This window comes from Microtus ochrogaster, linkage group LG2 (assembly GCF_000317375.1).
Source record: "Microtus ochrogaster isolate Prairie Vole_2 linkage group LG2, MicOch1.0, whole genome shotgun sequence".
Classification (NCBI taxonomy): domain Eukaryota; kingdom Metazoa; phylum Chordata; class Mammalia; order Rodentia; family Cricetidae; genus Microtus; species Microtus ochrogaster.
This window is the reverse complement of record NC_022028.1, coordinates 3,529,368-3,552,822: the sequence shown is the minus strand read 5'-3', so window position 1 is coordinate 3,552,822 and position 23,455 is coordinate 3,529,368. Positions and strand designations below refer to the sequence as shown.

Genomic DNA, 23,455 nt, shown 5'->3' with positions numbered 1-23,455 from the left:
CGCAAAACAGCAGGCTGGGAGGCACCTGATGTGAGGCCAGTCACCTAACATTCCGGAAGGAGGGCAGGACAGAGGAGTGGCAGGGGGAGGAGAGGAGGGGCATGAGGGACATTCTGGGGAGACAGGAGCATTCTCCTTCTTAGTTGTGGTGGTTGTCAAACACTGTACATTTGTCAAAACGTAAACAGCAATCCTGTCTTCTAGGAAGGGTTACTTGTGTACTGTTTGTAAAGAAGACCTCAGTAAACACCACTCCCTAAGAGTGGGGATAGAGCAGCTGGCCAGTGGCGACCCAGACCCACGCCTTTAATCTCAGCACTTGGCGGCCAGACCCAGGCCCCTGAGTTCAAGGCCAGCCTGTCCCCGCTGAGAGCCTGAGTGGAGAGGCTAACCCCTGACAGTGTCCCCGTGGAGAGCCTGACCCCTGACAGTGTCCCCGTGGAGAGCCTGACCCCTGACTGTCCCCGTGGAGAGCCTGACCCCTGACAGTGTCCCCGTGGAGAGGCTGACCCCTGACGGTGTCCCCGTGGAGAGCCTGACCCCTGACGGTGTCCCCGTGGAGAGCCTGACCCCTGACGGTGTCCCCGTGGAGAGGCTGACCCCTGACTGTCCCCGTGGAGAGCCTGACCCCTGACGGTGTCCCCGTGGAGAGCCTGACCCCTGACTGTCCCCGTGGAGAGCCTGACCCCTGACGGTGTCCCCGTGGAGAGCCTGACCCCTGACTGTCCCCGTGGAGAGGCTGACCCCTGACTGTCCCCGTGGAGAGGCTGACCCCTGACTGTCCCCGTGGAGAGCCTGACCCCTGACGGTGTCCCCGTGGAGAGCCTGACCCCTGACAGTGTCCAGGTAAGAGGATTCTGAGAACACAGAACCCTGCCCTGAATAAGTTCCCTTCTGTACACATCTCAAGCACCAAGCAGGCAAGGCGGAGCAGGAGCACACACGTGTAAGAGTTCCACACAGACAGACCTGCTTCCTCTGGAGCTAAGGTCTGAAATGGCCCTGGAGACTTCTAGCGCTCAGCTAGCCAGCAGGAAATCTGATCAGCGGAGATAATGTCCACGCTCCCAGGGAAGGTCAGTGAGGCTTGGGTAGTGCCATAAACGGCACTAATAGTTTAAGCCTCTTAAATTTGAGGCTAATATCAATGTCCCACTTTTGCAGCAAGGTGACACGGGGAGCTTTGCTGGGTGTTACGTGTGTGAAACAACATCAGACAGAAGCAACTGAGGTAATGTCAACACCTAGAGCCTTTATTTGAATATCTTTAAACTGTTTACATATGATACATTCCAAACTTTACAAGTTGTCCACAGATATTAAAATTATAGCCAATTTATTAAACATAAGATTTTCCCTGATATGGAAAGCATGTTATATAAACATTTCTACAACAAAAAACATGCAAAACAAATCAAAAGTCAGATGTGTTGGTAGGAACAAAAAACCATCTTAACATCGCCACAGACAGTACAGGCTGCAAATGGGTGGGAATTCACTGCCCAGACCCTGACATCTTAGGAGGGAAAGGCAGGCCCACCCTCTCAGGCCTGACCCCGGAAGTGTCAGGATGACTTAGCTCACGATCTTTTCTCCTTCCTGGGTTGGTACCAGCATTGAACCCATGACCTTACTCATGCTAGGCAAGCGCTCTGACACTAGGCTCATGCCCAGAGAGGTCTCCGTTTTAAACTGAAGAATGGTGAGCAGAAGGGGAAAAGCTAGAGAAGCCAAACTTAAGTCTGTAAAACTGCACGTGTCAAAGGTCAAAACAAACATCAGTTACAACATCCACGGCCCATTCAGACCATGTCAGGGAACGGCTAGAGGAAGGGAGAGTGTGGAAGAATTTCACTTGGGCTTCCTGCTGTGTAACTTCTTAGCTCTTGAGCTTGGGAAGCAGAAGGGCGAAGTGAAGTCCATTCTTTGGAGGGGAGGCAGCTCCTCACATGATCCTGGAGACTGTGCTAGCAATGTGTCTTTTAGCCTCTGGTCTGCGCTTTGGACCCTCCTGGGATGCTGTGGCATGGATGCAGCTGAGTAGAACAGAACTTGTGGTTGAATTTGAAAGGCTGAGTGATCAGGCTGTTAGAAGGCTTAGAAAAGCCATAACCTCTTCTGTTCATGTGGCCTCAGCCCACATGGAGATCGGAGTTTATCTTTTTGCTGCATCTGCTGTCACCGCGTGTATGCGAGCTCTCTTCATGTCTGCCGTGTGTAGGGTGCCAGAGTTCTAACTGCGGCACCAAGCGGCTATAGTTCTAGAAAGGCACCTCTTAGATAATACCTAAAAAGAATAGAAGTTTGTGTGCATACCGCCGGAGGAAGGGCCTAAACCCACTGGCAGACAAGCAGCAACACATCTAATCCAGATGTGGAGTGGGGCGAGGAGCCTCAGAACACTGGCTCTGTGATTTTGTTTGGTTTGAGATGGTCTCAAGTCAAGCTCATACTATAGCTGAAGCTAGCCTTGAATTCCTGGTCTTCCTGCCTCAGCCTCCCAGGCTCGTAGCCTGACACTTAGCTGAGCTCTCCCGTCTGCTAGTGTCCGGTTGAAGCTGCACACACAACTCTGTTTACCTCAGAGCAGAAGTTAGTATCTGAGACCCTAGGAGGTCCTTTCCATTTCAAAAGCCCTTTAATTGAGTAAGCCAAAAGTCTTGACAAAAATAGATAAAAACCAACCATCTACAGTTGTGAAAAGCCAGCTCTCTCCCCCTAGGTTCTCCTGTTAGCATCCCCAGCCTTCTAGACCATGCAGAGAAGAGAATCCCAGCTTCAAATTCAACTGCTTTGCTCTTGGAGGTGAGGTCCAGTCCCAGAGGTGAACGGCATTTCAGTGCTGAGGCACCACGGTGGGACGTGTCATCTGATGGGCCCCAGGGGCTCCTTTGGCCTCTGCTCAACAAGTTCAACACCATCAGTGATGTGGAATGGCTCAGGCTACTGGCAAGTGAAGCAGGCAACCTCCAAAGGAGCTTGGCTCTGTCTAGAAAAGGGTTTCAGGCCAGGACACATCTGAGGGACACAGGGATAAAATCTGGCGGAAAATGATTTTCGTCAGTCTCTGGAGCCAGAAACTAGAAAAATAAAACTGGGAAGAAAAGCGTAAATAAAGAACTTATTTCAAAATAGACTCAGCTGAACTTATTTTCTGTTGTCTTCCTGGAAAAGCCAGCTGGTAACAAAACTCCAAGTTCAAGTTTTTGGCAGAGGAGTGATTATAAATGCTGCCAGTCAATGCCGACCAGGGTTTGGTTGGCCTCCTGCGCGTGTCCAATTTCTTCCGTGATACTGTGCTGCTGCCATAGCTTCTGGATCTTTCGAAACCGCTCTTGGCATAAATGTAGTGGATTTCCTCGTCTAGAAGGAGACACATGTCACTCACATGCACTGTTTGTCCGTCCTCATGTCCCAACCCTCTGTGCTAGGAAAGGCATGGACTACTTCAGATTCTGCCCTTTCACCCAGTGCGTGAGGATGGCTGCGGATGTGGACACACACACCACACTCTACAGGGTTGCTGAGAACATGTACTGAACAGAGACGGTACTCAGTATGTGGTGTCTCACCACTGCCCAGCAATAACAACATTTTAAAGTAGATAATATGAGAAAAAAATTAGCCAGGTATGGTGGCGCACGCCTTTAATTCCAGCCCTCAGGAGGCAGAGGCAGGTAGATCTTTGAATTTGAGGTCAGTATGGCCTGCAGAGTGAGTTCCAGAATACCCAGGACTACATAGAGAAACCCTGTCTTGAAAAAGATATTACCGTGTGTGCATGATATGTGTGTATATGTGTGCTACGTAGGCCGTCCAGCAGACCTTACCATGATGTGTGTGTATATGTGTGCTACGTAGGCCGTCCAGCAGACCTTTACCATGATGTGTGTGTATATGTGTGCTATGTAGGCCGTCCAGCAGACCTTTACCATGATGTGTGTGTATATGTGTGCTATGTAGGCCGTCCAGCAGACCTTTACCATGATGTGTGTGTATATGTGTGCTATGTAGGCCGTCCAGCAGACCTTTACCATGATGTGTGTGTATATGTGTGCTATGTAGGCCGTCCAGCAGACCTTTACCATGATGTGTGTGTATATGTGTGCTATGTAGGCCGTCCAGCAGACCTTTACCACACCGAGCCATCACCAGCCCTTCTGTTTACCATTAAACATAAATTTCTTTTCAGCATGTGTGGTATATGACTATGTGCATGTGCACATGTATTCAGGAGCACAGAGTGTGCTCTGCCCGTGGAGGCCTGTGGCTCTCGCTGCGATGTCTTCCTGTCTCCTTCCACCCCATCTCTTGGACAAGGTCTTTCCACTGAGCTCACCATTTTGGCTGCCTGCCTGTCTGCCTTCTGCACTAGGGTCATAGAGTGCTGGGGAATCTGAATACAAGTTACAGGAATTTTTTTGTTTGTTTGTTTTTTCGAGACAGGGTTTCTCTGTGGTTTTGGAGCCTGTCCTGGAATTAGCTCTTGGAGACCAGGCTGGTCTCGAACTCCCAGAGATCTGCCTGCCTCTGCCTCCCAAGTGCTGGGATTAAAGGCGTGTGCCACCACCGCCTGGCATAATCTTTTTTTTTTTTTTTAATGTATACAATATTCTGCCTGCATGTATCCCTGCAGGCCAGAAGAGGGTACCAGACCCCATTACAGATGGTTGTGAGCCACCATGTGGTTGCTGGGAATTGAACTCAGGACCTTTGGAAGAGCAGGCAATGCTCTTAACCACTGAGCCATCTCTCCAGCCCCTAAGTTCCAGGATTTTGAGGCAAGCATGTTACCTACTGAGCCGTCTCCTCAGGCATTTTAAAATATACTAATGAAGTATGTGGGTGTGTTTGCACCTGTATGCACATGTGCGGGTGTGCTTGCACTTATTCGCACATGTGTGGGTGTGATTATACCTGTTCGCACATGTGCGGGTGTGCTTGCACTTATTCGCACATGTGTGGGTGTGATCACACCTGCTTGCACACGTGTGGGTGTGACTATACCTGCTTGCACATGTGTGCAGAGGCCAGAAGTCACCCTCAGGCATCTTCCTCCTCTGTCACTTGCCAGTTTGATTCTGAGATAGGGTCTATCAGTTTTTGCCTGGCACTCATGGACTGGGTGAGGCTAGTTGGCCAGGTAGTCCTAACAGCCCTCCCGTCTCCACCTCCTCAGCACTGGGATCACGAGCAGGCAGCTCCACGCCTAGCTGTTCACATGGGTTCACTTTGTCAATGGAGCCATCTCCCTAACTGCTCACAGCATTCTCAGGCTGGGAAATGAACATAGAGCAGGCAGCAGGTGCCCTCCGTGGAAACGAGTTCACAGGTAACAAAGCCACCTCCAGCAGAGGCGTGTCAGTACGACTGACTTCAGGACCTCCTGGCTCAGGGTCAGCCTCCTTAAGCCCCAGGCTGGGCGCTTACCTGAGTCCCTGGTCTGTCTCCCCGTAGTCATCAAGGTAGGGAGGAGAATAAAAACATCCTTTGGTTTTGCCAGCTAAAAATAGCACCTGACATTCCCGAACTCTGTGGAGAGAGCATTCATCACTGTATTTATACAAGGAACCGAGGTGTTGATTAGGCTTCTAATAGAACAAGGCTTTACGTAAGAAAATAAAGAACCAAATGAAATACTACTGATCATTTCATCACAATTACAGAAAAATACTCATTTGGAAAAATATGCATGAGCCAGGCAGTATTGGCGCACGCCTTTAATCCCAGCACTCAGGAGGCAGAGACAGGAGGATCTCTACGAGTTTGACACTAGCCTGGTCTACAGAGTAAGTTCCAGGACAGGCTCCAAAGCTACAGAGAAAACCTGTATTGAAAAACAAACAAATAAACAAAAAAAGGGGGGGGGAATTCTGCACAACATTTCCTAAGTGTTCTTTTGTTTGAGTACAACACCTGACAGCAGCCTGTGGCTGTGCATGGAAACTCTAACAGTACCTAGTGCAACAGAAGGAAAAGTTGATCCTGTTTCTTAAATAAAGGTTTATTAATTTGTGTTTACACGTAAGTGTGTGAGTCCACACACAGGGCAGAAGGAGGTATCAAATCCCTGGCACTGGAGTTACAGGCAGTTGTGAGCCACTACATGGATGCTGAGACCCAAACCCAGGTCTTCTGCAAGAGCAGCTAGCACTCTTGTGCCGTGTCCCCAGTCCCTGGAGGGTTTTTTGTTGTTGTTGTTTCTTTGAGACAGGGATTCTCTCAGTAGCTATGGAGCCAGTCCTGAAACTCGTGCTGTAGACCAGGCTGGCCTCTGGCCTCGAATTCAGAGATCCTTCTGCTCTGCCTTCCGAGTGCTGGGATTAAAGGTGTGTACCACCACTGCCCAGCTGGAGGGGTATTCTTAACTGGGTTTGGAGAGGACACCCGGGATAGGGTAGCTTCACATTTATGGTGGCCAAAGGGGAGCAGAGCTGTCAGCTGGGAGCTGGGCTGGACATTTGGGATCCGGCACTAGTGAAAGAACCTGCAGAGTTAGCAGGAGCCATGCAGAAGTGTGAGAACCTCTTACAGTGGCACAGTGGCACAGTGGCTTCAGACCCTGCGGCGCTATTTTCTTGAGCCCGCCCTAGGGGCAGCCATGCTCACCTTAGGAAGATGCCGGCCCCGGAGCCGCAGGAGTAGGTGTGTGCTGTGCAGGCTCCAACGTCCTCCCCTTCCAGCTCAGCTTGGCAGCAGTAGCTCTGAGAGCAGAGCAGAGTTCCACACACGAGGCACAGAGTTGGGGCTCTGCTTTTGTCACCGCCTGATTTGGGGCACCTCCAAGACAAAGACAAAGGAACACATCACTGCTCTGAAGGAGTGTGGCTACAAAACCCTGGAACATAATTTTTAATGTGTTAGGACACTGGAACATGCACAAAACTGCGTACCAGCGACACCCAGAGGAGCAGGAGCTGTGGAAGGCAAATGAGAGCACCGTGTGAAAGATGAGACTGTGCTCCTGCACAGCCGCAAAGCAGTGCGGAGCAGCGAGAAGGACATGGACCGTCACGGGCACATCTCAGTGTGCAGAGCATGCAGACACATAGCTACTCAAGTGAAGATGTGGGAAGTCACAACTGCTGCTTCCAAACACAAGACCGCGTGTTAGCAGCTTAGCCACACAGGAAAGGGAGAGCCTGCCTCCATCAGAGCAGCCCGTGAGCGAGTCTATGGGGCATTTTCTTGATTGCTAATTGGTGTGGTAGGGCACACGGCCCATGTGGGCACTGTTCTCTGGAGAGTCGAGACAGCCAGTAAGCAGCCTCCTTCCATGGTCTCTGGCTCAGTTCCTGCCTCCAGGTTCCTCCTTTGAGCTCCTGCTCTGACGCCCCTGAGTGATGGGGTGTGAACTGGGAGCCAGACAAACCCTTTCTCTTCTCCACTTTGGTGAGTGTTTTAGTCAGTATTTTATCAACGAAGTAAACTGGGGCAGAGGCTCGACATCACACTCAGGTGAGGCCCAGACAGGAGATGCCCAGGGCGTCAACTATCCTGGCAATGCTTTATTTCTTATGAAAATCTATCTTTTTTTAAAAAACAAGATTTATTTATTTAATTTATGTATGAGTGTTCTATCTGCATGTATGCCTTTATACCAAAAGAGGGTGTCAGATCCCACTAGAGATGGTTGTGAGCCACCTGGGTGGCTGGGAATTGAATTCAGGACTTCTGGAAGAGCAGCCAGTGCTCTTAACTGCTGAGCCATCTCTCTAGCCTAAAAGCGTACTCATCATGCTGTCTGCATACCAAGTGTTTAAAAATTTATTAAGAATCACAAAAGTTCTTATTAAAGTGCAATTATTATTCAGAAACCCTTCGTTCTTGCCACCTTCCACCTCTCGTTCCATGCCCTACTCTGAAACATGGCAAGAGACATTTACTAACCATGCTATGGAAAGGACTGTTGACTTCTCTTCCCCAGGCAAAACAAAGAGCCACACCAAACCCATCTGACTGTCTGTGTAAGGAGCTGAGGGGCAAGGCATCAAGAGAAGAACTTACGAGAAATTGGATGCTTGGTTAATGAGGCAGCTGTAGTCCTCTGGAAGGTCGATCAGTTTGTTAGAGCCTCTCGGGTAGCTAAGAAATTAAAAACATGAAGAACTCAGGAAATTCACGGTCATGTTACAATTATGTGAGGTTAATTCTTGGCTAAGGTAATCAAGGGAGGCTGAACTAAGCAACTGATGGCCGACCACGGTGAAAGCAGAGAAGACAACCAAAGATGCTCTTGCCTACTTACTATCCAGCTGCTGGGAGCCCATTCGCCATCAGCAGGCCCGGAGGCTCGGGGATGAACCCTTCCCTTGTAAGCAGGGGCTTGGAGGACTAGGGATTTAAACTGCAGGACTCTCACTCTATGGAAGTAGATCTGAGTAAACTTCAGGCTGTGGCAGACAGAACATTCTGAACCAGAAAGGCCATTAACAGAGAACTAGTTAAACCCCTAAGATTATACTCTGGCTGGAGGCCTTGCAAAGGACACACACTACATTCTCTGCATTAGAAATCCTAATGGGTCTGCCACTCTTCTTTGCAGCAAAAGCCTACCCAGGGAAACCGTCTGTAGTAGAGACGTTAGAAAGAGTAGACAGCCTGCCTAAAATGACTCTCACCCTTGAGAGTGTCCAGTAACTCTACCCAACACTGGTGAGATGGCTCAGTGGTAGAGGTGCTTGGTGCCAAGCCTGTGGCCCTAAGTCCACGCCCTGGAATCCATAGGGTGGAAGGGGAGCAGGGATGCCTGCAAGCTGCCCTCTGACCTCCACACAGGCTGTGGCACGCGGGCACCCACACTCACACACAAAAATGTAAAAACAAAACAAAACCGCTGTCCTCTACACTGTGCTGTATGTGTCTTGTCTGGATTCTGTCAATGCAGCCCCTGGGACTGGGGCTGGTGGAGTGACCCAGTGATGGCAATGTCCCAGACATGCTCAGCAGGAGTGCTGAGGTCAACAGTGACACCTTATCTGGCCCCTTCCCAGCAAAAGTTTGGTGGCCGCAGGAGGAGGACCGGTGAGGGCACAGTGTGAGAGTGCATCCACACAATTCGGAACTGATGCTGAAGGCGTGTGCTTACGAGGGGTGAGCTGAAGGCACGACAAGACTACACCCATCTTCTTTCAGTCACTCAAAGGAACTCAGAAGGAGTTGAGCTTCAAGCCAACTCAGTACTCCGGGCCTCTTTCTCAGTGTGTGGCACCCCAGCCTGTGGCTGCTCAGCACAGGAATGCTGTACGGTTATCTACTTGTCTACTCTGTGGACCTCCCCATGGGGTGCTTGCTAGTCACACCACCATCAACTCCAGTTTTAAGGCCAGAACGCCCACTTCAGAAAACCACATCTGTAAGGAGTGGCTTCTATATTTTCAAAGTCTGCCAATTACTCTGAGGTGTACTTCAAGTTAAGAGGTACTGTGTCACTGGGAATGGTGGTGCATGCCTTTAGTTCCAGCATTTGGGAGGCAGAGGCAGGTGGATCTCTGTGAGTTAGAGGCCAGCCTGGTCCACAGAGTGAGTTCGAGCAGAGCCAGGGTTTCACACAGAGAAATCCTGTCTTGACAAGCAACAACAACAAAGCAGCAGCAACACCACATCCCACAGGAATGCTGGGGGCTCAGGGAGGAGGTGGGCGATAGGCAACCATTTACAGTGTGAAAACTGGAATCACAGGTTCCAGCGCATCAGACCAGGTGTTCTCACTGAGGCACCCGTGTGATCCAGAGGCTTGCTTCACATAATCAGAGCTCAACCAATGCACAGAGGCCGAGGGAAAAAATGAGAGAAACCTGGTCGTGACTGGACAGTCACTAGGGTTGCTGTGCTGGTGAGGTGACTTCCTCCCAGCTGACATGGAGCAGGGAGAGATTCTGGTGGCTCCACACTCACAGTGTAACAAGCACCCAGCTGGCTTGCACGTTGATGGGGGGCCGCGAGCAGCCTTGAGGAGAAAGGTGAGGTCGTCAGAGGCCCCCTGAGACCCAGGTGCCACTCCCTGTATCTCAGCAGCTTTGATCTGGGGCAGGGGAGTCTGGGATTCTGACTCCAGTGACACAGGTCTCCTGAGCAGTCGCAGATGCTAGAGTGGAACTTTTCAGTCACCCTTGTCCACATCCTTACAGGTGTCAAGTAATTCCCAAACTTACTGGCTGGAACTGTTTCTTTGGTCTGTTGATATCTCAGGAGAGACACCCAGCCCATGGAACCTTATACCATCCCTGATATTTGGATAATTTGAAATTCTCCATGATGAAAGACAGGATAAAAAGAAAAGAAAAACAGCTAACAAACCCAGGATGAAGAGTTAGACTTCTAAAAGCGGTTTCCCAAAGCACAATCCCCCAGACACAGTTGACTGTTTCTTTTCCCTTCCAAGAGCACAGTGCATTTGTGTTCTTGTCTGACTCCCAGCAGGAGGCTGACAGGTTGACGCTAGATGCTCTATCTGTGAAGTCCTGGATCCTGAGGACCACTGCACTGAAGGAACACAGCACTCACCCCATGTTGCTTCTCGCCACCCACCCCACACCAAATACCTGAGCTCCTCTAACTTACCTTATTGCGCCTCTTTCACCGTTCAGATAGCTTTTAACTTCACTGTTCTGGCACCAACTTTAAGGCAAACAGAGGAAGGAACTTATTTTGGGAGACAAGGGTTTCACTGTGTAGCCTAGCAGGCCTCTGACTGGCTTGTTATGGACTCTGTTTCCACAGCTGTCCATGTTGCTGTGTTGTTCTGTTTGCTCATATGGGGTCCCCCTATAAAGTGCAGGCTGGCCTCAAACTTCAGACCCTCCTACCCGCTAGGATTACAGACATATGACATCATACCTGGCTTTCCATACATTAAAAAAAACGTGATGAAACCCAGATAAGCCTGACCATTTTAATCGTTATAAACTGATAGTTCTCTGGCATCAAGACATCAGACTGTTGTACGGCATCATTACCGTCCATCTCCAGACCTGACTCATCTGCTCTAACCAAAATCTATCCCATGAAACACTGCCCTGGCCTTGCCCCATAACCTCTACTCAGATTCCTGCAGACACATGCTATTGTCTTGTCTTTGTTTGAGACAGGGTCTCAGGATGTGGCCCCAGGCTGGCCTTGAATTACAACAAGCCCGCAAAGCCTCCCTCACAGGTGCTAGGATTACAGGTGGCTGTCACGACCTTTATACTTCAGCTTAAAGATCTATGAAGTCAGACTGGTGTGAGGGTGCACACCTGCAGTCCTGGCCCTCAGGAGGTCTGAGGCCAGCCAGGACCTTATAGGGAGACCCCGTATCAGCAAGCAAAGCAACACGGTAACACAGACAGCTGTGGAAGCAGTCTGTAACAGCCAGTCCCATGAAGGAAGTAACATTTCCTCACGTACTTCCTCTTCCCCTCCAGGCAAACTTTACCTACTAGGTTGGCAGCAATCTTACCCTGCAGCCAAATCCTTAGCTAAGTTCCACCTTCTTTCTCTTAAACATTCATTTATTTTTGAGACAGAGTCTCACTACGTAGCCCTGGCTAGTATGGAACTTGCTATAAAGACCAGGCTGGCCTTACCCTTACACTCACAGAGATCTGCCTCTGCCTCCTGAGTGCTGGGGCTAAAGGTGTGCGCCACCCCACTTGGCAAAACACCCTAATTCTCATAACTTGAATTATGTACTAAATCCTATCAGGATCAGTAGCTTTCCGCTGAAGAACTCTGAAATATGAAAAGATAAGGCTTATTTCATAAACTATTAGAGAATGCAGAAAAATGTCCAAACAAACATTACCTTTCAACCAGACAGTTCATGACGTCACTGTTTTCTTGAAAAAGGTGCATGAGGTTGGTTGGTAGGGAAAGGTAGTTACACAAATGTTCAAAATGACTTGTTCCAGAAACTGTATATGGGGAAGAAAAGAGACACAAACACCCACAGTTGCATCCCATGCAGAAGTGAAAAGAGCTATTTCTTCCTTTTCTTTTTGTTTTTGTTTCTTGGTGTTGCCCTGGCTGTCCAGGGGCTCCCTCTGTAGACCAGGCTGGACTTGACCTCCTCACCTAGTTTATGAGTAACAGATAAACTGAACCGTGCTGTGGGGAACAGATAAACTGAACCGTGCTGTGGGGAACAGGCATTTCTGAGACCTAAAGCGCCATGTAAATGCTCAATCAACAGAGGTTGTCACAGTTAGGAGCTTCTTGGGATTCAGAGGCAGAACATGTATGCAGAGCTGTTCACTGGCATTCTACAGGTGGATGTTTTCCCAGGCCAGTTACCTATGCTCTCAGTAAGTGCATAAACAAGTGTATTTACTGTTTTGTTTTGTGAGTGTTGGGGATGAATTAGGTCTGAGCGTGCCGAGCAAGCATCACCTCTGAGCTCTGTCCCCAGCCATTTCACATTTTCTAACTTATCTTTGTTCTACTTTTCACTTTATTTTTATTATTATTTTTTTTTACTTTCTTTTTTGGTTTGTCGAGACAGGGTTTCTCTGTAGCTTTGGAGCCTTTCCTGGAACTAGCTCTTGTAGACCAGGCTGGCCTCGAACTCACAAAGATCCACCTGCCTCTGCCTCCCGAGTGCTGGGATTAAAGGCGTGAGCCACCACCGCCCGGCTTTTTTTTTACTTTCATTGTTGAGACAGGGTCTCTTCTAGGTGGCAATGACTGTCTTGAACTCACATAGCCACCCGCCTCTGCTCAGTGCTGATGTCAGAGGGCATCACCATGCCCAGCCTCGGCGTTCTTCTACGTGGCTGGAGCAGGTGACCATGAACTTTCCTACCTTGAAGGTCTGGTGGGGTTGGAACTCCATTTAAGTAATGGAAAAACAAGGCGGAGCACTTGAGGAAAGGCGTGATGGCAGTCCGGACGCTCCGCCACAGGTGCCAGCCAGAGGGCGCGTCTTCCAAGGCACTGCAGAGAGTAAAGACAGACAGTAAGGAAAGATCGCAGCAGCAAAGCGCAGTGTGCAAACAAGACCGACACTAGCAACTTAAGAGGAGTGGGTCAAAGTAATATAGCCACATATACTGAGAAATTGTAAAATAAAAACCCAAACTGGGTGTGCTGGATGTGATGGTGCACACCTTCAACCCCAGCACTCGTGAAGCAGAGGCAGATGGAGTTCTGTGAGTTCGAGGCCAGCCTGGTCTACAAAGCAAACAACAGGACAGCTAGGACTGTTACACAGAGAAACCCTATCTCGAAAAACCACACATATGCAAAATCAAAAACGAACAAAAAGCACAAAGGAAACCCCAGCAGTTGTCCCAGCGCCCCACGCCACCACGTACTATCCCGACATCGTGCTTCCAGCTAGTTTCTTACACAGCTGCAGCTACCTACAGCATTCTACAGACTGAAATCATTTTAACCCAGCCATCGTATTTTAGAAACACTGATCACAAGTGACATCAAACTATGCCCCTCCACAAACGTTTGGCTCACTTTCAGCTCCTTGTTGGCTTAAATAACACCAGAATATGTCTGTAAATGCCTGTAAGTTTCTCTCTGTTAGATTACCTCGTTAGTGTGGATTCTCAGATGGGATAACTCAAAGAACTTCTCTTTAATGTGTATATACATATGTATGGTATATCCAGATGTGTGTCCCTCAGAGGCCAGAAGGGATGTTGGATGCCTGCTCTGTGTCATTCTTCTTTTATTACTTTGAGGCAGGGTCTTTTCCCGAGCCTGGAGTTGTGCTGGAGGCCAGTGAGCAGGAATCCTCCTGTATCCGCCACCCACAGGGCGTTTTACACAGTGCTGGGATTCAAATCCAGCCCCTTGAGTTAATGCAGCAGGCAGTTCCCCTCATTCCCGTAGGCTCTTGATTCACACTGTAGAGACCCAAGTGAGACTGCTGTTCCACGACACAGCAACACTGTGTGTGCTCTTCTAGTAACCTCACCGTGTTTCTGCTGCTCCTGGATCATCTGACAAACACATCATGCTAATCTGATTCGCATTTTGAAATTTCTGATAACTTATGTTTTAGGAGAGCATCTTCAGAGTGCACCTGTCCACTAGCTGGCATCTGACTGAGCAGATGAAGGACTCACCACCAAGTAAGCACGAAGCTCCAGACATTATTATCCTTCTCTCACAGACTCAGGGGTGTCACCCCTAGATCATTAATACAGTAGCACACAGCAACTTCCCCTGGTTAACAAGCCAGTTCCTTTCTCATGCTAACCCCTCCTGACCCACGCTGGCATATGGGAAGTACCACCCATCAAAGACTGGGGTCTCACCTTCCAGTATACTGGTGAAGTGTTTTGTGCAAAGAGAGAACAGCTAACTCTTCTTCCCCGCTGTGATTTTCTTGATCCATGCCGTCCTCTTCTGAAAGACAAAGGCACACTAGTGGTTTCCACTCCTATTGTGAGCTGAAAGGGCAGCTGAGTGTGCCAGCAAGCACTCACACATACCCACACACTCACATAGTACAGGAAATAGTCTTATAAACACACAGGATTTTCATTTTCAAGTGTGCACACAGCACTGATCTCATCTGACCACTGGCCAGCACTATACTGTGGGTAGTGTTAACCAGCACAATGGGTCGCAGCCACCATCCAGTGAGGACTAGCAGCAACACATGGTCTTACATGTTTGAAAACAGGATGCCTGAATGGAAACAGCTTAAGAACACGCTCACTGGGGTGCTAAGGAAACACGTGAGGGAAAACAAAACTGGTATTCTCAAACAATATTCAGCTGGGCTTAATTTACGCTATTCACAGATTAGTGAACTAAAAGCAAAACAGGAGATTTTCATAGGAGGAAGAAATTTAATTTAAAGCTTTTTACAGTAAGACAGACAGAAATAGTAAGCTGTGATTTATTTACTGCTCTCCCACAAACACATTTGTTTGAAACGGAGAAACTCAAGTTGATGAAGCTCGAGTTACCTGTACATGAGGTAAGTAAGATCTGAACGATGTGTGCCATGGTAACCAGACGGAAGATGTGCAGGTCTCCAGTGCCCAGGCTGCTTCCTGAGAAGTCCTGACACTGCAGAGCCGGGAACGCGAGCACCAGGCCCACCTAGACACCAAACAGAACATCAGCCCAGTCCTCTCCTCATGGCCACACACTTCCCAGCTTAGCCCTCCACTTAAACTTAAAAGGGAGGAAGGACACCATCTGAAAGCCCACGAGGACTGCTCAGTGAGCTGACTGGAGCTGAAAGGCCCGAGGGGCCAGTTACTGTTATTTCATTTATCCAGTGGATTCCCCTATGAACAGACTGCTGGTAATGATAAAAAATAGAAAAATAGTATTTTCATTTCTTAACATTTATTGTTTGTGTATGCATCCAAGAGTGTGGAGATCATAAGACATGACCTCCGTGTTTGAGTTGTGGTGAACACATGCCAAATAAAACATGCAAGGTAGTATTATTCAGTCATTAAGAATGAAGTGACGCTGGGCAGTGGTGAACACCTTTAATCCCAGCACTTGGGAGGCAGAGACATGTAGATCTCAAGTGAGTTCTAAGCCAGCCTGGTCTACAAAGCGAGTTCCAGGGCAGCCAGTACTACACAGAGAAACCCTGTCTTGAAAAACAAAAACAAACAAAAAGTATGGAGTGATGTTGTGTACAAAGAAAGGGACTAAATGAGGTATGTGAAACCAGAAAGAAAAATACAGGATGTGTAGCATGTTTTCTTTCATCTGTGGTATCTAGATTAAAAAAAAAAAATAAAAAGGAGAAGAGGGGTCCAGAAAGTAGGAGGGACGAGGGGGAGAGGTGAATATGATCAAAATATGTGATATATATATATATATATATACACACACACACACCATAGGGAAAGCTACTGTTTTGTATAAGGAACATACCCTAATTTAAAAAGTACAAAAAGGGAGGGAGGCAGTCTGTCACTGACTATTGTGACTGCAGGGCTGGATCTGCTCAGACTCCCTGAAATGCACAAACCACTGAATGGATTGTGCATAGATGTCAGCATCACTTACACGGCCACTGCTACTTCTTACCTCCTAGTGGATTAAAAGCAGGCAGCTGTATTACAGATCTCAGGCACAAAGCCAAATAGGAGAGGACGCACACTCAGACACCTGGACCTAGGCTCCTCAAAACCTAACTAGACCAGATGTACTGACAACCGCGATGACAACGCCTCCCAAGGGCGGTGAAGAGCACGCAGAGCAAACTTAAACACCCACCAGTAAATGAAACATGTCGATGTCTAATATGCACGGGAGGTCTTCATAGCTGTCATTAGGCACCAAGGCTAGAGATGGAAGAAGACACATTAGCACACTGCAGACACCAGCATCAGCACAGAAGAACACGCAGCAAACCCTTCACTGTGATGGAGACATTAGACTCCTACAGATAAAATTCCCAAGGACCAGAAGCTGCTGGAACATAGATGGTCACAGACACTGGAACACTCACATGCAAAGAGTTTACAGAAGTGTCCTTGCACCACGGGAAGTGACGCCACTGTCCAATGGGCTGCTGCAAATCGTGTCAGAGACCTCAGACAGTCGTCCTGAAAGAAAGAAGTCTTTACAGTTACCAGAGGAAAGAGCAGACCCTTTCTAAAAATATACTATGAAACAAACAAAAAGCAAGTCCCGCTAGCCCACAGACAACTTCTCTAGCATCTGCACAGAAACGGGCTTTACTGAGAGGCCTGAGTGCTCTTACCAGTCTACAAGGCAGAGGTCCAAATAGCGGCTTCTCTTCATCACTCAAAATTCTTTCTGAAGATTAAAAATGATTAAGAAGGTAAATTGAACGCCATGTATATTTTATTTTCTTAAAAGCTACTTTCTTTGCACATTTTTGAATACATTCTATTATTTCTGAAGAGAATGCAATTTTGTCAGGTTTTAGCATCATCTCCCCCCGCCCCCCTTCATACTGTTTCTATGTGTATCCCTGGCTGTACTAGAACTCGCTCTGTAGATCAGGCTGGCCTTGAATGCAGAGATCACCCTGTCTCTACCTCCTGAGTGCTGGGATTAAAGGTACCACTATGCCCAGCAAGATTTTTACCATCTTTAAGTCATTTTACAAGAATTCACTTTGGATGAAAGAAAAAAAATAACTTGTCCCATAGATCAGGCTGGCTTCGAACTCAGATCCACCTGCCTCTGCCTCCCGAGTGCTGGGATTAAACCGTATGCCACCATGCCCAGTGTGTTTGCTGTTCTTGCAGAGGACTTGGGTTTGGTTCCCAGCACCCACTTGGTAGCTCACAACTATCTGTAATTCTAGTTTCAGGGGATCCGATGCCCAATTCTGGCCTTTTCAGGTACTAGGTTCACACACAGTACACAGACGCACATGCAGGCAAACATTTGTACACATAAAATTAAGAAATAACCCATCGGGTCCCTCAACTCATAACCATCATCTCATCTGTTTTCTGTTGCTGTACTTATTTATATTGTCAAACAGACCAGCATTTTGCTGGTTTACAACTCTTTCCTGTTTTCTTTTTATTACTTTTTTGTACTTCTTTACACTAAAAATTCATTAAAAATGTCTACGAATGAGTGTCTGCCTGCACGCCTATCTGTGCACCACACTAGTACCTGATGTTCTAAAGGCCGGCTCTTCTAAGCACTGTTCTTTTTGGTTTGTTTGTTCCTCCCTTCCTTTTCTCATTTTTTTTTAAAAGATTTATTTATTTATTATGTATACAACATTCTGCCTCGATGTATGCCCGCACGCCAGAGCAGGGCACCAGATGTCAGTACAGATGGTTGTGAGCCACCATGTGGTTGCTGGGAATTGAACTCAGGACCTCTGGAAGAGCAGCCAGTGCTCTTAACCTCTGAGCCATCTCTCCAGCCCATCATTTTTTTTTTTTTTTAAATAAAAAGACAGGGTTTCTGGGTGCAGCGCTGGTTGTCCTGGACCTTAAACTCATAGAGACCTACACTGCCTCTGCCTCCTAAGTGCTGAGATTAATGGTGTGCACCACCACTACCTGGCTGTTTTCGTTTTTTTCTGGCAGGGGTCTCACTTTGAAGTCCTGGCTGTCCTGGAACTCTACAAACCAGGGTGGCTTCAAACTCACAGAGACCTGCCTACCTCAGCCTCGGGATTAAGGAGCGTGTCAGCACACCCAGCTTCTAAACACGTTTCTAAGCCACAGCTTTGTGACTGGAGTGTCTCACCTATGCTCTGGATGGTGTACGCACAGCTCCCCCAGCACATGATGGGCACGCGGGGGTCCTCTTCATTGGGATGAATCTTCAGCCCCACCTTGTACGTAGCCGTTGCAAATGTTGTGAGCATTTCTTTTATGCTATCAGAATACGGGTTCCTGTGTAAACACATAGGTTTAGTTCAAAAGTTGCACACATGGATAGAATTGCTCTGTCCTGTGCGGCAATCAAACCAATTAACATATCCAGAGAGGGCTGTATGCCATTGTGTTGACTGAGGGATTATGTTCTGGGCATGAGCAGAGGAAAGGCACAGGACTGAAGGGGCAAGCAGGTCCACCTGCTGTCTGCACCATGGAACTGCTGACTGAGCCTCAGGCAAGCTCCCAGCCGCAGACAACTAGAGTCTCCAGAACTGAACCCTGGAGGTACGCTGTTCTCACACTGAAGTCAGTGAGTCCCTGACCTTGCTGTGAGACTCAGCAAGCTCTGACTGGCTCAGCAGGGCTGAGCGGCTAGTCCACGGCTTCCTGTTAAACAGCTACCCAAGGTCAAGGCAGATGGAAGGAAAGGTCCTAATGCTCACTTAAGTTAGCAAGCAGAAACTAAACGTGGACTGGGAGATGGCTTAGTGTGTGAGTGCAGCTTTGGGTTCAATTCGCAGCATGGATGGGTGGGTGGGCAGAGGAAGCCAGGCCAGAACACCTGCTGAGACCATGAGGAGACTAAGAAGGGCCAAGAGAGAAACTCAAGACACCATACAATGGCTCAGCAGTGAAAGACACAGAAGGAAGGGTTACAAAAACTGCCCAATGACTAAGAAGTCACATAAAAGGAAGGGATATCAGAAGGACATTTTAAACATCTCAGACAAGAAAAGATGTCGAGAGTTCAAACTAGTGGCAAGGAACAGGAGTTCAAAATGTCATTTTTTTTCTCAACAGATACACAGAATCCCATGTGGTAGTGCATGACCAGTCCCAAAGGGGAGGTGCCACTATGAGTATGTAACCAGCCAGGGCTACCCAGTGAGACCCCGTCTCAAAAACAACAAACAAACAAAACAAAACAAAACAAACCCCAAAAAACAGGGATAAAAAGATGGCTCAGAGGTTAAGAGCACTGACTGTTCTTCCAGAGGTCCTGAGTTCAATTTCCAGCAACCATAAGGTGGCTTACAACTGTCTATAATGAGAACTGCTGCCCTCTTCTGGTCTGCAGGGATGCGTGCAGACAGAACTGTCTACTTGATAAAATCTCAAACAACAAAACAAACACACACACAGCCAAGGACAACTGCCAGGACTGCTGTGCCCCGGCCTCACCACGCTGAAGACTGAGGGCGTGTGTTGGAGCAAGGCCTCTGGGACAGAAGGTACCTGACAGGTCTGAGGGCATGGAAAAGCAAATGCCAGGCCTGGGTCAGAATCACAGCACCACCCAGAAACAGCCATACTCTGCAGGGCAGCAAGCTTAGGAAGACAAGGAGCCACAGCTGCAGGAGAGGCCGGTTGCTACAGGCTGAAGGTCCTTCCAACACATAGAGCAGTACTCAACAGGTAACGCAGAGGCTGACCACTGATTTAACCCCTCCCCACATGATCTTATCTGACAATAAGGTATTACTGAATTCCGAACATGGAATAGGGCTGGAGATACAGCTCAGAGGTAGGGCACATGCCTGGTATTCATAGGGCCCTGAGTTCAGTATTCAGCACCGGGTCATAGAAAGGGCAGAAGGAAGGTTATGGATGGACATCAGTACTGGAAAAGACAAACCCAGGACTCGGGGAAGCACAGAAGCAGAGGCTCTGAGCCTCTCCACATCAGGCCTTCCGGGTCTGTTTGCTGGGTCACTCAGGACACGACAGGCACAGACCCCAAAAGGCCTTACATTGTTTCATCTCGCCCTTACAACCTGAACTCCCTCCCATCAGGGATGAGGGAGTGGGGCACACAGAGGTTAAGGAACAGCTCAGTTACACAGAATGAGCAGTGGCTCCTGGGTACAACAAAGCAGGAGTCTGGGTGACTAAGAGAAAGGTGGAGATCAAAACGAGGCCTAAGCCCTGGTGGAGCTGGGTGGCCTGGGTTAAGATGCCGTGATGATGTCAGGGACACAGCGGCAGTTGACACTGTGGAGCAGCAGGCGCTGATCAGGGTGAAACCTCGACCTCAGAGGCTCTCATTAATGCTGCAGCACTTCAACTCAGTTCCTCACTCTGGGGTGGCCCCAACCGTAAAATTATTTCCTTGCTACTTCATAACTAATTTTGCAACTGTTACGACTCATAATGTAAACATCCAATATACAGGATATCTATACTCATCCCCTGTGAAAGGTCATTTGATCCCTCAAGGGGTCACGTGCAGCTTTGTTAGTCGGCTACAATGAACAACACGCAGCACGTGAACTTCAGGATTCAACATTCCACCCTCAGGCCCGCCAAGACACGCTCCACCAACAGCTCGCTTAACTTTTCAAGGGCTAGACTGAAAGGGAAGGGTATCGTATACTCACTTAGGCTGAAAACCAGGCCTGAAGCCTTCCGGGACCTGCATTCCACTCATGTCTCCTACATTCTCTGAAGGAGCGTCTGTAGAAATAGGCATTTTATATAGTTATTCAGCAGAACACAATCTTTATGTATTTCTGCCACGTAGGCAAACAAACAAATAAAAACCTGAAAGAAATTCCAATGACTACAAACTGCCAAAGCGTCCGCACAAAGCACGAGAGCAGCGTGGCTGACCTGCGTTATCTACATACAGTTGCTCATACTGACGTCACAGAACAAAGCCAAGAGGATGGCGTTCTACATGTGTGAAGACTACCACAGACTCCTGCCCATGACACTTTCCTACAGCACAGAGAGCAGAGCAGGGCCTACAAAACGCTGCTCCTGCCAACGGGAACTAACACTGGTCCTTCACCACTCAGTCTGTCACGGCCAAGAGAGAAATGCTATTATAAACATGAGCTGTGTGTTCTCAGAGAAAGGGGAGTCACGTGTACTCTACTGCAACACAGACGAGTGGAACGAATCAGGTTACTCATTTTTACTGTTCTCTTGAGCCTGGGTGAGCCATGTAGCCCAGGATAGCCTTTTATAATCTTCCTGTCTGTTTCCCCAGTGCCAAGATCACAGATGTGTTATACCATAACTAGCTTACATTAAATTTTAAGATAGAAGGTTTCATTTGTAAATATATAAAGAGATTTTATTATTTATTTATATACTTTATTTTTGTTTTTTTGAGATAGGGTCTCAGTATGTCACTCTGCCCAATCTTAAACTCACAGAGACCTGCCAGACTCTGCCTCTCCAGTGCTGGGAATGAAGGCATGCGTTAATTATGCCCAGCCTTATTTATATTTTTTAAAACATTTATTTTTATTTTATATGTATGAGTGTTTTGCCTACAAGTAAATTTGTGCACCATCTGTGTCTGGTGCCCACTGACATCAGAAGCGTGTGTTAGATTCCCTAGAAATTACAAACAGCCACCATGTAGGTGCTGGTAATTGAACATAGATGTTTTAAGCAAGCAAGCAGTGCTCTTAACCACCAAGCCATCTCTCCAGCTGTTATTACATATATTTTTAAGATTTTTATTTTATTTCTCTCTGTGTATGTCTATGAGTGAAGGCAGGTGTGTATGTAGGTACCAGAGGCTAGCAGAGGGTGTTGGAGGCCCTGGAGTTAGAGGCAGCTACAAACCTGTGATGTAGGTGCTAGGAACCGAACTCAGGTCCTTTGCCAGAGCAGCAAGTGCTCTGAATCACTGAGCCATTTCTCCAGACTCTCGTTTTAAAAACAATTTTGTTTGGAGACACATTTTCCAACCAACTTATACTTTAGAGGAAAAAGAAAACAGGTCACCAGGGCTGGTGAGAGGGCCCAGTGAGTTGGGTCCCTGTAGGCCACATGGTAGGAGAGAAGCAACTCCCAAAAGTTTCTTCTGACCTCCATATATACACCACGGCATGGGTATGCACGAGCATGAACACACACACACACACACACACGTTTCCAGCACTTACCAGGGGCACTTTCTTCTTTCCTAAGCATCTGCAATGCTTTTATCTGCTGAGATATTGTTCTAATCCACTGTGTCAGATCTGGTTGGTCTGAAAAATTTAACCTCCTAGAAGAGATTACAGAGAGCACTTAATGCTTTATTGATTAGTTTAATTAAGATACAAAAGCTGTCCAGTGGTGATGGCAGGTGAATCTCAAAAAACAAAGCAAATGAAAGAAAGAAAAAGTTTAAAAGCTTTCCTGAATAATATATGCATTTTAGACACATTTCAAATATTTGAGAGTCAAGCTTATGGGGCAGGTGAGATGGCTCAGGGGTTAATCAAAAGCAGTGGCCGTTCTTACAGAAGACCTGGGTTTGATTCCCAGCACCCTTATGGTGGCTCACAACCACCCATCATTCCAGAGGACTCGATACTCTCTTCTGGCCTTTGTGGGTACCAAGCTCACCTGGGGTACATAGACACTCATGCATGCATGACACCCATACACACAAAATAAACCCCAAAAGTTAGACCAGGGAAAATTTGTTGTATTAAAAACAAAAAAATCTGGGTCTAGCAAGATGGTTGAGCCAGTAAGGGGCTTGCTGCTAAGCTGACAACCGAGTTCAATTCCCAGAATCCACAGGGTGACAGACTCCCAGAAGTTGTCCTTTGACTTTCACATGATTGACTGGGGATGCCTACATGTGTGAGATTATGGGTTTAATGCGAGCAATGAAAGCAAAAATTTCAGGAGAGATACTGGCCAACAGAAATGAAATTATATTTTGGTCAGTGATGATAACACTGAAAGTGTTGCTTATTTTTAGTACTGGAATATGACAGAATGTCTTTAACCACAAACGTTCATCACATGCTTAGTGACAAACTTAGCAAAGCTCTTACTGTAGGATGCTCACAGCCTCCCATCTGATCCTCCAAATGCTTCTAGGTATGACTGTGCCCATGTTAGACACAAGGACTTAGGTCCTGAGGGGGCAGAGCTGACATGTGGACTCAACTGTGTCAGATTCCAAAGACTGTTCTACAACATTCTTCAGTTATGGCTATGCCGTCATTAACAACTATAAGAAAGATCACAGGTAAAACCAACCAATGGAATTTCTCCTCACACGAAGCTGATACTTTCTCAAATACAGGGGTATGTTTTTTATAAAGACAGTCAGTTTCTGAGTCCCCAAACTAAAGAGAAAGACAATCTCTGCTCTAAACCGAATCCAGCCGGGCGATGGTGGCGCACGCCTTTAATCCCAG

General features: G+C 47.7%; 1 protein-coding gene across 2 annotated transcripts in view; it reads right to left on the bottom strand.

Moving 5' to 3' along the window:
* Nucleotides 1-1,237: 1,237 nt before the first annotated feature.
* Ubr2 (ubiquitin protein ligase E3 component n-recognin 2) overlaps nucleotides 1,238-23,455 on the bottom strand; it is an 80,812-nt gene continuing 58,594 nt past the window's right edge. For both annotated transcript variants that reach the window (XM_005359718.3, XM_005359719.3), the window contains exons 33-47: nucleotides 22,199-22,302; nucleotides 20,675-20,750; nucleotides 18,163-18,311; nucleotides 16,682-16,737; nucleotides 16,427-16,523; nucleotides 16,192-16,259; nucleotides 14,913-15,048; nucleotides 14,253-14,343; nucleotides 12,782-12,912; nucleotides 11,786-11,894; nucleotides 10,564-10,620; nucleotides 8,008-8,085; nucleotides 6,610-6,780; nucleotides 5,431-5,532; nucleotides 1,238-3,363 (exon numbers count right to left, since the gene is read on the bottom strand). In XM_005359718.3, the coding sequence (XP_005359775.1) occupies nucleotides 3,222-3,363; nucleotides 5,431-5,532; nucleotides 6,610-6,780; nucleotides 8,008-8,085; nucleotides 10,564-10,620; nucleotides 11,786-11,894; nucleotides 12,782-12,912; nucleotides 14,253-14,343; nucleotides 14,913-15,048; nucleotides 16,192-16,259; nucleotides 16,427-16,523; nucleotides 16,682-16,737; nucleotides 18,163-18,311; nucleotides 20,675-20,750; nucleotides 22,199-22,302 (1,567 nt within the window). In that variant the 3' untranslated portion in view covers nucleotides 1,238-3,221. The remainder of the gene's footprint in view (nucleotides 3,364-5,430; nucleotides 5,533-6,609; nucleotides 6,781-8,007; nucleotides 8,086-10,563; nucleotides 10,621-11,785; nucleotides 11,895-12,781; nucleotides 12,913-14,252; nucleotides 14,344-14,912; nucleotides 15,049-16,191; nucleotides 16,260-16,426; nucleotides 16,524-16,681; nucleotides 16,738-18,162; nucleotides 18,312-20,674; nucleotides 20,751-22,198; nucleotides 22,303-23,455) is intronic.